The sequence below is a fragment of the Phalacrocorax carbo genome, chromosome 16, assembly GCF_963921805.1.
Source record: "Phalacrocorax carbo chromosome 16, bPhaCar2.1, whole genome shotgun sequence".
In the NCBI taxonomy this organism is placed as follows: domain Eukaryota; kingdom Metazoa; phylum Chordata; class Aves; order Suliformes; family Phalacrocoracidae; genus Phalacrocorax; species Phalacrocorax carbo.
The window spans coordinates 9,767,093-9,780,177 of NC_087528.1; the positions used below are offsets into that span (position 1 = coordinate 9,767,093).

At 42.8% G+C, this 13,085-nt stretch overlaps 1 protein-coding gene across 1 annotated transcript in view; it reads right to left on the reverse strand.

The window, feature by feature from the left end:
* Positions 1 to 204: 204 nt before the first annotated feature.
* FASN (fatty acid synthase) overlaps positions 205 to 13,085 on the reverse strand; it is a 45,448-nt gene continuing 32,567 nt past the window's right edge. Inside the window, exons 32-43 of the mRNA XM_064467161.1 lie at positions 12,020 to 12,243; positions 11,521 to 11,722; positions 10,315 to 10,466; positions 9,742 to 9,833; positions 9,443 to 9,594; positions 8,917 to 9,159; positions 7,219 to 7,407; positions 6,456 to 6,683; positions 5,782 to 6,002; positions 5,104 to 5,202; positions 4,254 to 4,502; positions 205 to 3,168 (exon numbers count right to left, since the gene is read on the reverse strand). Coding sequence (XP_064323231.1) covers positions 3,031 to 3,168; positions 4,254 to 4,502; positions 5,104 to 5,202; positions 5,782 to 6,002; positions 6,456 to 6,683; positions 7,219 to 7,407; positions 8,917 to 9,159; positions 9,443 to 9,594; positions 9,742 to 9,833; positions 10,315 to 10,466; positions 11,521 to 11,722; positions 12,020 to 12,243 — 2,189 coding nt within the window. The 3' untranslated portion in view covers positions 205 to 3,030. The remainder of the gene's footprint in view (positions 3,169 to 4,253; positions 4,503 to 5,103; positions 5,203 to 5,781; positions 6,003 to 6,455; positions 6,684 to 7,218; positions 7,408 to 8,916; positions 9,160 to 9,442; positions 9,595 to 9,741; positions 9,834 to 10,314; positions 10,467 to 11,520; positions 11,723 to 12,019; positions 12,244 to 13,085) is intronic.

The window sequence follows — 13,085 nt, forward strand, 5'->3', positions numbered from 1 at the left end:
GAGAAGCCTGTGAGAAGCTGGCTGAGGGAAAGAGAAGATCAGTCAACAAGAGACTCCCACTTCAGTTTCACAGAAGGGAAGATGTGAAGGACTTTGCTTCTGCCTTTGTCTTCTCAAAACAAGCAACTGCAGCATTTGCTTTTGCAGTGATATTATTGTTCTACTTATTGTCTATTTGATGGACTACTGAGAAACAACAAGCAGTACCAGCACTGATAAGGTTTTTATTTTTGGCACACTGTATTCAGCAGCCAGTTACACAATGGGTTACAGGGCAGCAGCTGATAATTAGACAATTATGGGGGGGGGGGGGAACAAAAACGAAACAACCTTCTGCTTTTCAAATAAACACCACAAGAACATTGAGAGCATATAGGCTATAAGTAATTCTACTCTATTACTAAACCAGTATCTTCAAGCTTTGCTTAGGTGAGACCATGCATATTTATGCTTACACAGAAAACCTGTCCAATCCCTGCTTCGACAGCTGGAACAGCATTAGTCCTTGCTCCCTCCACACAGCCCAGACTTGTTAAACGCTTTAGCCTAGAACTATTGTACCTGTTTGCTTAAGTTTTCATCACTCCTTTCTTTTTCCTTCTAGGTGTTCGATACAACCAAGGCAAGTAGGATTCTTTCAACAACCGCCAGTAGGTAAATTTAAACAAACAAACCATCCAGTCCCCATTTGTTTTATTTTATGTAGTATCCTATGCTAGGATGTGTGTGGAGAGTATGCAGGGATATAAAGAAGTCCCCCAGTATGCACATGTGCCCGCTTCACATAGCCACTCTTCAGTATTAGATTATTTACAGCTGTAAGGCACCCCACTTCCCTCCTCCCATTTCCACCTAGTCATCATACCTAGCAACTTAATAGCATTTATACCCATTGCCTATCTAACACTCTCAACGACCTTGAGGTAGATGCTATTAGTCCCATTGTGCAGATGGGGAAACCGCAACAGTGGACCCAGAATTAGAATGAGAGTTTCCATGTCGATCATGTAGGCATGTGGTTTGGTTGTATCTCAGGTACCGAAATCATGGCAACAAGAAGCCATGCTCAGGAATAATAAGTGTTCTTTATTATTGTTGTTATTTCTACAGATTCCAAATCAGATATGCCAGCAGCAGTTTTTGCTTTATACCAAGAAACAAGAGATTCCTGATGAAACATAGGAATAAGAAATGGTAGATAATAAGACAAAAAGCCAACCAGTGATCAATTCTGTTTAATACTAGGAAAGCCAAAGAGAAAAAAGACACTCTTCAGACCAAAAAGTATTAAAAAAAAAGGGGGGGATGGGAAGAAAGAGAAAAAAAGAACAAGACTTATTTTGGAAATCCTTTAAGCTGACGTTATGTTGGTTCTATTTCAGATTTCACAAAAGAAGTATGTTATAAAACTAAAACCAGTTCACCCAGCCACTATCAACAGAGGGTGGTATGAGCAAAGGTCAGAACCTGCAGTGAAGAGTCACCTATTCCTGTCACTGGAATGCTCCTGTACTTACAGGATACTTCACTGGGGGATGAAGATGGAGAGAACTGGGGTTTTACAGCAATTCTGAGAGGTACAGTAGCTCCTCCTAGTTAGTGCTTTCTTGCTACCCAGGTCTCCTCTGTATCATAAGTGTAGCAAGGATTTACTGATTTCAGAAAGGACAGATCCAGCATAGCAAAGGCAAGACATTTTTTAATGGAATTTTACGCAAGTTTGCCTTAAAAAGGTACTAACTTTTGAAATCATACCATCAAACTCATTACTTAGTTAACTTATGTGGGATCTCCAGTCTCATTACTAGAGAGGAAAATGAGTACACAAGGCTTAAGCAAGCCCCGTGATAAATAAAATATACAGGGGCTTTGGGTAGATGCTTGTATGTTTGCCTAAGCTTTGGTTACAGGGGAGCAGGGGTAGCAGGATTTGTTCAGTTATCCTTGAAGAATTCTATTCCCCCTGCCCCCATTCCAAATGTCTGGTTGGGTGGTGAGAGGGAATAAGACAATGCAATAGTCTTAATGCTTTACTAAGGTTCTGATACAGCAGAGCAGAACCTTAAACAAATATAAACAAAGTTCCTGCCTAGGGACAGCTTTGCCTGTTTTTAATCACACCCAAGTTAAGGCTGTTCGATACACAGTGGCATCTGTCAAACCATCCACCCTCCCTCCCCACCTGCCTCTCTCCTCAAAAGGGTGGATGATGGCAAGAATCTTCCCTTCTACTTTTTCCTTTCTGAACAGCACAGGGCAGTGGGAGAAAAAAGGGAAAAAAACCCACAAAACCACCCAAAACCCACAAAAAGAAACCAGACTGTTCCAAAGATGTACTTCGGTTTAACAAACGGGCAACTTCCCCTGGTAGAATAAACCTTCTCCTCCAAAAAGGGATGTTTCTTTTCTCCTATAACCCACGATAAATTAAAACCAAGTAAGAAGTCTCTGGTTTGACACAATAAATACTTAGAATACATCAAATTAAAAAAAAATATAGTTACAAAAGCCTCAATGGAATCCTCTTTCTGACCTAACTACAGACAGATTCTTCACAGACAAAAGGTATCTCCGAAATCAGCTGCAGCTCCCCTCCCTGCTCACTGGGCTTGGTCAACAAGTGCTATCACATACCCTTTAGAATACTGTTAAGACAAAACAATATAGAGCACAAGAAATCTACTCCTAAATTTGTTTTTCATACTGCCAAGGGTGTAGGAAGCAACCATCGATGGGGAACCCTTATAGCAGTGCACAGTGACAGAGTCACAGCACTAGAGTAACATGGACAGAAATACTAGGGGAAAACAAAGCATAGGAAGGGAAGGAGGAGAGAGAACCCACGAAAGTTGGGAAAGGAAAAGATGAGCAAGAAAGAGAGAGGAAGAGACCAGTCAAGTTCAGCTTGACTTCCCAGTTCTGGCAGCAGAGCAGATGAGATGTTGAACAATAAGAAGAGTTCCTTGGGGTCTGTCATAACAAGGAATGTTGTTGGCATTTTCTTCACCATTGACAGTAAGCAAGCAGAAGTTAACCCTCTCTGACACTGACACGTGGCTCTGCCAGTGAGCTGTGGATGATCCCAGTAATTGAGTCAATGCGATCTCCATCAAAGAAGGTGTGGTGATCCCCTTCAACAATATGGACAGATACTTTCCCATCGCACACCTGCACAGATACAAAAAAAAAAAAGAGTTTACATTCACCATTTAAAACCAGCTGGCCACCTAGCTGTTTAGAGTTTGTCAGTCTTCTAAGTTACTCATAGTTTACACCACTGTCTCTATCAAACTCAGTTGAAAACAGCACCAGTTTTACACGTTTTCATAGATCAGCTGCAGGGCACTGTTTGCAACCAGTGTTTTAAAGCATGATAGTTTGACAGTCTGACAGGTGATCCGCTCAAATATAAGCTAGGCAGGAATTCAACCGACCTGACACTAACAGAATAATTTACCTACAATAACAAAGAATGAATAATAAAGTAGCTACTTCCAAGCCCTTAAGAAAACCAAATAACCCTCCCCTCCACCAAAGCTTTCCCCCTCCACCATGAATCTTCCTTTAAGGTCATTATGTAACTTTAATAATGACATACAAGTTAGCTTGGAATCAATAATGAATGTAGGTTGGAAGCCTGAAGGGACAGGAGATGCCAGAAGCAGTAAAGAAGTTCCGAAAATCGCTTCCTTCTCCCTTGCTTCTACACCATAATGTAAGACACTTAACCCCTTTTATCTGAACAGGGGCTAAGTTTTTTAGGTCCATAAGACACCCATATACTAACTTCTAAGTAGTCCACAAAAGGTAACCAAGAAAAAGCCGCCCCTATTGTCAGCAGACTGACACTTGCTCTTCAAAAATCTGCCCTCATGCAGTGGGCAAACTTTAGGGGTCCAGAGTGAATAAGACTAAAAGTTACTTCTGTCAAGTTACTCTCTTTTAACATCTTTATTATCTAAAGTCTTTCTAGAGAGCTGAAAGGATTAGCTACAGAACACACTTACTTATCCAATGAGGAGGCTGGACCTCCTCCTGGCCCTCACTACCCTGAGAAAATGCCTGGAACCAATCAACTCATTTGCTCCTGGGGGCTTTTAATTCTTGTTAGAGCACAAGAGCTACAGAATGATCATTTTTTTCAAGGCTGGTTTCATCCCTTCTCCCTCAGTAAGGATGATTTTCCATGCTTTTCTTTTGCTCCCCCAAATATCAGGAGAACCTCAACAGTCACCAGTGGGCCTGAGACTGACCTCTGAGAGTCTGTAGTCTCCACTCAGACCTTCATATTCATTGTGAAACTTTGCCCGTATCAGCGTCACATTCCCATGATACTTGGACTCTGGTATATACTTGTCAGCAGCCTTCAGTTTATAGTAAAAGGAAGCAGCAGCAAAGCTGAGTAAGTCACGATTGAGGTCTGGATGAATCCGAGATACGACGTCTGTAGCAGCAGTCACACGAGCCTCCATATCTTTCAGGGGCAGAAAAATGTCCTGCAGCTGGAAATATTAACAATTTTTCCCATTAGTCTCCATATCAGAGACTCCATCTCCGTTAAACAAAAAACCACAACACCCCTCCTGTGCAACATAATGAGATATTAAAAAAAAAAAAAAGTAACATTACTGTAGAATCGTTAAGGTTGGAAAAGATCTTTAAGATCAAGTCCAACTGCTAACCTATCACTGCCAAGCCCATCACTAAACCATATGCCCAAGCACCACATCGACTCTTCTTTTAAATACCTCCAGGGATGGAGACCCCCCCACCTCCCTGGGCAGCCTGTTCCAGTGCCTGACAACCCTTTCGGTGAAGAAGTTTTTCCTAATATCCAACCTAAACTTCCCCTGGTGCAGCCTGAGGCTGTTTCCTCTCATCCTATCGCTTGTTACCAGGGAGAAAAGGCCGACCCCCCCCTCGCTACAGCCTCCTTTCAGGTAGTTGTAGAGAGGAATAAGGTCTCCCCTCGGCCTCCTCTTCTCCAGACTAAACCCCCTCAGCTGCTCCTCGTAAGACTTGTTCTTTACACCCTTCACCAACTTCATTGCCCTTCTTCGGACACACTCCAGTGCCTCAATGTCCTTGTAGTGAAGGGCCTACCTTGTTGTAGTCAATGCCTGTAAATTGCTGAACAAAGGCACACAATGCTTCAGACTCCAGTGCAGCCTCATTTCCTTCAATCAGTTTGGTTCTGTAGTTCTGGAAAACAGAAGAATAAAATGTGAACATGAGATATATATGCTGGAACTTGAATGTTAAATAAAACCAATTACAGAACAAAGGGCTTTGAACTAGGAAAAAGGCAGGGTGGGGGGAATGAAAGAAACATAGACTGAAGCTTGGGGTGGGGGAGGATGATCCCTCGAGGACAGATTAGAAAGCAAATCCACAGTAGGCAACTGCCAAGAGCCTAGTATCCTCTAGAAAGTACAATGAAAATGGAAAGGAAGGCTTAAGCAAGGCTTCCTAGCACACCTACACGAGGATCTTGTCTTGCAGGCTCCAGGATCTTCCCAAAGACATACTAGTATCATAGCTTACCATAGCAAGAGCAACATTTGTGTCCCAGCCCTCACCAGTTAATGAAGACCACACCCCATATGCTTCCACCCTTCAGCCATCCCTAAGCATCCACTGTCTACAGCTGTCTCCCAACTCCCCTGTCAAGAAAAGTCTGTCAGCTTTTGAGATAGCTCATATCTAGAACAGTAAGCTCTAGGAACATGAGCCCTGATGACACAGGATGGTCTCCAGACATATGTTCTTTGTACCTCTTACCTGAGTGTATGCTGCCACAAAGGAATGAGACCCATCTAAGAGGAACAGACTGTTGAGTGCATGGGAAGCACTTTGTTTTGCTTGTAGTTGGGAGCACATTTCAAAGGCTACACAGGCACCGAAAGAATATCCAGCAATGCGGTAAGGTCCTTCAGGCTGTATCTGCTTCATACAGTCAATGTAATAGGCTGCTAGGCTCTGTATGCTGTCCAAGGGAGCAGCTAGAACATGGAAGCGAGTTGGAAACAGACTCCAGTGAAACCAACAGTAACAGAGACAACGAAATTTTCATGAGCTCAGAAAAACAAAATAACCCAGTTATTTTGGAGGTAAGTTTCTAAACTATGGTCAACAACTTACATTTTGGACAAGGAGTAGTAATGTTCCTGCTTTCCAAAGACAGGTAAAACAGCATGCCTTATTTTTCTCCTGCATGCTTATCTGCTGCCAGGGACTCAATGTAACATGCAATTGTTCCATTCCCCCCACACATACTCCTCAGTCTAACCTAGTACTTCTCTTGTTACCTGGGGATGTTTGACATGCCCCTATGCAGACTACAGGTACTGATGCTTGATTCTCTGAGGTTGAGTCTAGAAACAAAGCACTCTCTACAAGGCAACTAAAATACAGAATGTTGCAGTTACGAATTCAGGATGATGAAAGACTGATACCTTTTCTGCAGTGGAACCCATAGCAGGGCATATGAAGCTTGGAGGCGAGAGTGTGGAAAACTGCAGTGGATCCTTCAATGGGGTGAACAAGGAAAAGAGGGCGCTCTGTGCTCTGAACATCATTGAGACGGGTGATCGTTGGCCCTTCTGGGTTCACCAACAGGTTGTTCAAATCTAGTTTTGGAGGTTTGCCTGAGCCTGACTTCAGTATTTGGGATGGCTTCGCATCTTTGAAAGGAAGCACACCAAACAAAAGATAGTTAGATTCAGGATCAGCCTTGGTCACATTGCCATAGCCCTAAAGGAGAGTCTCAGGACTGCTCTGGATTAGACCACTGGCTCACTAAATCATCAGGGCACAGACACAGGGATCTTCATATTGTCAGTTGCTCTGCAGCAACTGCTTATGCTTTTAGCTTACAGTAAGCAGGACATTAATTACATTGTTTATTCCTCAGACAGGTAGAAGGTCTCTAATGACACCCAGCACACAGCTGCATAAGAGTACTCATGCAGGCAGATATTAGCCAGACAAGAAAGCAGCTTTCACACTCCTTTTTATACCCTGCCCCCAGAACAGATGGGCCTGACCTGATGGTCAATGCACTTCAGTGACATGTCTGTCACTTAAAAGCCTTTCAGCTATAACCTTATTTCATGACTTGTTAGAGGCTTATGTCACTAAAAAGATGAAAGCAATGGATTGGAAGCTTCATTTCTTGGACTCAGGTGACTGGTAGCAACCCTGATCCAGACACTGTACCTGTTGCTGTGGTGGACTTGGAAGAAAGTTCACGCAGTTTGTTGATTGTAAGGAGTCGAATTTCTCTCATGGTCATAGAGATGTCATAGTCTCTCTCCAGTGTCTGGCGCACCTCCACACCCATCAAGGAATCCAAACCCAAGTCTGCCAAGGTGCTATCAGTATTCAGAGTACTCACATCACTGACACCTGAGGAAAAAAACCGGCACACTCAGGAAAGGCCAATTTCTTTTCGGCTCTAGGCCTCTATAGCAGTCTTCTCATATTCTTTCTCCTAAAACCAGAGTAAACGGCAGCTACAGAGAATTACCTTTCAAGATCATCTAATGCTTTCACAAGCCACTTCTTTTACAACCTACATCTGGTCATATTGAATCTAGTCTTTAGAGTACATATTAAGTGGGCACAGCTTTATGACAGGGGTCATCAGTCCCAGCTAAATAGCTGTGAACATTGTCACTTAGCTCTAGATCAAGTTCAGAACAGTCAGCTAGAGGAATTTCACATACTGGAGGCTCTAACTGAAATGGCAGTCCTAGATATAATGCAACTAATCCTCAGCTACAAGATGAGATGAAACAGTTATCACTGTCAATGATGGTTGATTGCAACACTTCATGTCTATCACACTGGAGGAGGCGATTCCTCTAGTTTTCATCACCTCTTCCCCTTCAGTTTTCACACTGTTCCTTCACCCTTTCCTTTCCTGTAAAAGGCTTCTCATAATAACACTTGCATCTACAGCTCTTTCGCACCTCCTCCACCTTGTGCTGCCCCATGTAGCCACCCTTCCCAGTTAGGCTTATTAGCTTCTCCCTTTGCTCTCTTCACGTGCTCTCTCCTTCCAAACTAACCCTACAGCTGGAACAATTTCCCAGACACTTTCCTGTGACTTCTAAAAGCCACATCTGTTCTGAGGTCAGATTTGCTGTCAGTGACTACACACTATTCTTAAGCAATACTCAGGAGACTGTCTTTAATTTATCAGGACCTCTTTTGGTAAAGAACAAAGAGTCAGTACACACTTCTGTCTGCAAAAGAGACAACTGAAGTGGGACTTTGTAGACTTGACAGAGATTATTCACTTTCAACACAAGAACAGGAGACACAATGGTAAAAGGAAGCAGGTTCAAAACAGACAGGAGGACATGGCACTTCTTGTAATGCAGAGTTAAGCTACGGTTATTAGATGTTCACATGGGATGACAGACAGAGCTGATAAGAGAATACACTACCAGTTAGTCACTAAGTACAGAAAAGCTACTTTTTGCAACACGGGGACAGCCTGAGGTGAACATTTGAAAGCTGGAATAGTACTCAGAAAGTCAGTCGTGTATTAGCCCTATTATGGTGCTGTCCCAAAATTTTGTTCCTGGGGGCTGTTCCATTTGGATTCTCCATTTGGAGAAAGGCATCAGTCCACCCTAAACAAAACCCAAGACACTGAAGTAAGTGTGTTTACATACATATGCACACAAAGGGAGGAAAGCCCACACTGAAGTAACAGATTATTGGAGAGAAAGCAGTGTAAAGGAAAAAAACAAACAAACAAGAAGTCCCACTATGGCATCACCACCACACCCACGCCACAGGAATCAGGAGGAGATGCTGAACAGAGCACCTATGGCAGCACCACTGCTTTCCAAAAGCACTGAGATGGAAAACACTGCGTAGAGGCGCTTGTCTCAAACCACTTACCCAGGATGTGAACAACAGCTTCTACAAGATCCCGTTGCTTGTCGTCTCCGCATTTCACAGAAGCCTTCTCTGCTAGGACAAGACTGGACATGACTGGATGAGGTTGATTCAGGAAGACATCGAGGACCTCCAGGCATGAGCTGATTTGCTGGGGAACAGTTCCTCCAACCACAACATCTCTCTTTCCCATCAACTTCACAAGGACACCAACATCACCAATGGCTCCCCATTGGACTGCCAGGCCTGGAAGAGAGATCAGGAGAAAGGCAACTAGGCAACTAACTAAAGCACATGGCAGCAACAAAAGAAGTTAAAAAACAGCTAAGCGAAGGTCTGCATTTCCTTCATACTGTTAAATGGTCAGTGTTCATTCATGCATGAATGACAGAGGGTAACAGCTAGGGAGGAAACAGCCTTCAGCATCCATTATTGTTCCAGACAAGTGTACAAGTCTCCTGTCAGCTGGTTGTCCTCTGGATGTTTAGTGGGACAGATTATTCTATGCAATGAGTAAAAGTCATCTTACCCGGGAGTCCATCATGACGTCGCTGCTCACAGATACGCTCCATGGTAGAATTGGCAAAGCCATAATTACTTTGCCCAGCATTTCCTTTTCCACAGCTTACAGAAGAGAACACAACAAAATAGTCCAGGTCTGGACACTTCTTACGAGTCACCCTTGGAGCAGAGCAGGAGAGAGAAACCCCATCAGAAAAACCTCCTAACTATGTGTTACTGTAGAAGGCTAGTGCAAAACTAAAACAACTATGATCATGAACTGCTTTTATAGTCACAGAGATATTTGTCCCTTCTACAGACACTTACAAATCCAAGTGACGGGTGCCTGAACTCTTGGGCTTGTTGACCTCGGAGAACAACTCTGGGGTCTGATTTTCAATCATGCCATCTCTAAGGACCTATTGGGGGAAGGAAAGAAAAAAAGTGCAGTTTCAGTATCTCTAGTTTCTCCATTTAACTTTGCCACGTGCTTTGAGATGAGAGATGTGACTACACAATGCATTTTTGTAGCTTTACAGTACAGATGTATCCTGAATGTCCTGAAATATGACAAGGACCACATGGCTTTTGCTAAGTCTGCTTTTTTCAGTACTGACACTACAGCCTTCAACTGGCAAGTTCTGTATGGGATTTTTCATGTCCTCAGGGGTCTTGGGCAACATTTGTCTTATCCCAGAACTGAGCCTGCTGGCCAAATACTGTTGCTTCCCAGGTCAAGGGGCCAGACCTATAAGACTTTAGTCATCAGGCAAGGCCAAAGCAAAGTGTCCTTTGAAACACAGAGAGGCAATCTAAAACTGTATGAAGCCTCACTACCCTCAGTACAAAAAAGCCACTTGAAGGACTGTCTCTTACGAATCCTAAGCATATCTAACTTACCACAGCCAAATTAAAGACACCTCCAACTGGGCCAAGCTGCAAAGCTTCTTCGATCAACTGCTGTGTTCCTTCTAGTGTTCCAATATCACTGGTAGATACTAACACTTGGATTCCCAGTGTCTTCCACTCTTGAACACGTTTAGCCTGGTAGCCTACAAAAAATAAAGGTGAACAGTGCTTGGGATGAAGTATTCAAGCCATAAGGCTTTGGTTAACCTGCTCCTTATGCTCTTCTGACTAGACAGGGACTGAATAGCTAAGTAATTCCTGATTCAACTATAAGAGGAAAATTAGACAACACTTGAAGAGTAGATAGAAGTAATTTTAGTTTCAGAAATATTCTGAATAGATCAAAGTGCAGAACAGAGCAAGGAGAACGTAAGGTAGGGGCAGGGAAAAAGAGAGAAAAAGTGCATCAATGAAGCGAAATTAGCAAGAATTTGGGTACTGGGACAGGAGAGAATAGCTAGATTAGTGCAAAACAACAGATTATAGTAGTACAACCAGAACTTGAGAAGTAGAATTATTTGTTCTATGTGTTTGCACAAGTGGTGCAATTGTGAACTTGCCAACAGAAAGAAGAAATCTGTAGAGACAGAGTTTGGTTATGGCTGAATTTGTATGAGGAAACGCTGAAGACTACTACTGATAAGAAATCTCACTGCTGCAACTGTAATCAAACTAATGGCTTAAAACTGAGTAAAAATGCTTACTGATGTTATCAGATAGTAGGGCACATCTTTACAGATGAGCTGCCTGAAGAACCAAGAGCACACATCCACACATATAACATGTGGGACAAAGTATCTTTAGCAAGGAGTATATACGCCTTTCCTTGCGGCATGTGACCCACTATGCTACAGCCATTGGACAAGTCAGCAAGGTAGCTAGATAAAGACTTTGTAGAGGGGGTAAAGGTAAAAGTAAGGCTGCAGAAAATGAGTTGACAGAATTAGGAAGCATAAAACCCAGGAAAGACATAGTCGGAAGAGAGGTCAAGGTAAAAGATACTTCCTCCTTTAGAATAAAGGGGACAACAGCTTGTTTGAAGTGAGAGAATATATACAAGAGAGGGAAGAAAACAGATCAAGATATTATTACTTGCTAGCAGGACACTTTAAAAAAAAAAAAAAAAAAGGAGAGAAACTACAACTTGAGGTCTATTGAAAGGCAGTCCTGTTCTGTTACTTCATGATTTTTGCTTACCAGTTCGTATGCCAGAACGAGATGTCAGTATAAGCTTCTGTGCTCCTCTCTCAACTAGCCACTGTGCCAGCTCAAGCCCAAATCCTCCGAGGCCCCCTGTGATGATGTAAGACTTGGTAGGTGGACAGGAGGTTCGGCAGATGGCAGAGATTTTAACTGGTTCAGACCTTCTTGAAGGATATTCCTTTTCCTCTTCTCGGACCTTACCCCCCGCAAAAAAAAAAAAAAAGAGAAAAAAAGAGAAAAAAGTAGTTAAGGTCAGATACACAATGCATTTCTTGTATTTCCGTGCTATGCTCCTCCAGTCAATGGGAGTGAACCTTGTGGAATCACAGTGAAAGACTGGACAGTTTTATATGTTACAATGTCAGCAGTAAAAAGAATTACCCTGTGCTGTCCTGCTTATACAACTTTAACTTGACCTGGATCAAAATAATCAATAAAATCTCCTACAGAGGATGACAGATGCATCAGAGAATCAAAGTCATTATCTCATTACCTTGATCATTACTTTGCCAATGTGTTTTCCTTGTGCCATGAACCTGAAGGCAGCTTCTACATCTTCTTTGCTGAAGACTGTACTCCTCAGGGGCTTTACCACACCCTCTCTTATGCCTTTCTCCAACAACTCTGATACTACTTCCCAATCTTTGTTTCCATCATCAAAGATTGAATCTAGTAGGATCCCATGAAATGCCACATTCTTGAGGAAGAGAGCCATTCCTAGAAAAAGTAACTAGGTTATCACTTGATGCTGCTGGTATTTCAAAACAGAGTCTATTCTCTGCTTCAGAAACATTTCTGCGTAGGTCAGTAGTGTAAGACTGCGGAGTAAAACAGTAATTTGTTGCTAGAATTCCACATTTTTCAAACTCATTCTTGCATATACTCTCTAAATGCTATATTAATTAGGTTGTTCTTCTACAAGCAGACCAGTTTAACAAACTCCATTCAAAAACTGTGTGTCAAGAAGACAAACTATAACATGGTCAGTCTGACATTGAAGAGGACATTTTGTGACTCATGACAGCTGAATTAGAGTAACAGAAGAGCTCGAATCCCGTGTACATCCTGTTCATCTCCACAGGAAACTCCTCCTCATAGGAAGTTTTCCATGATGCTAGATCTTTTGAAACTTCATTAGAATACGAAAGGAGACTCAACACTTGCTATATACAATTGTTCTGCAGCAGGAGAACATTCTTGTAATTTTACACTAACACATCAGACTAACATTTGCATTTGTTTTTGCATCCAAGAGGAATCAGGTTAATCTTGCCCCATGCCATCAAAGACTGGGAGGTGCTGTTGACTCTCTCGAGGGAGACGAGGCCTGGCAGAGGGGTCTGGATAGACTGGAACATTGGGCAATCAATGACATGAAGTTTGGCATGAACAAATGCCATATTCCACACCTGAGACCGAGTAATGCTAGATACAAGTATAAATTGAGAGGAGTGGCTGGAGAGCAGCCCTGCAGAAAGGGATCTGGGGGTGCTGGTTGGCAGCAGGCTCAATAGGAGCCAGTAGCGTGCCGTGGCAGCCAAGAGGGCAAACCGCACCCT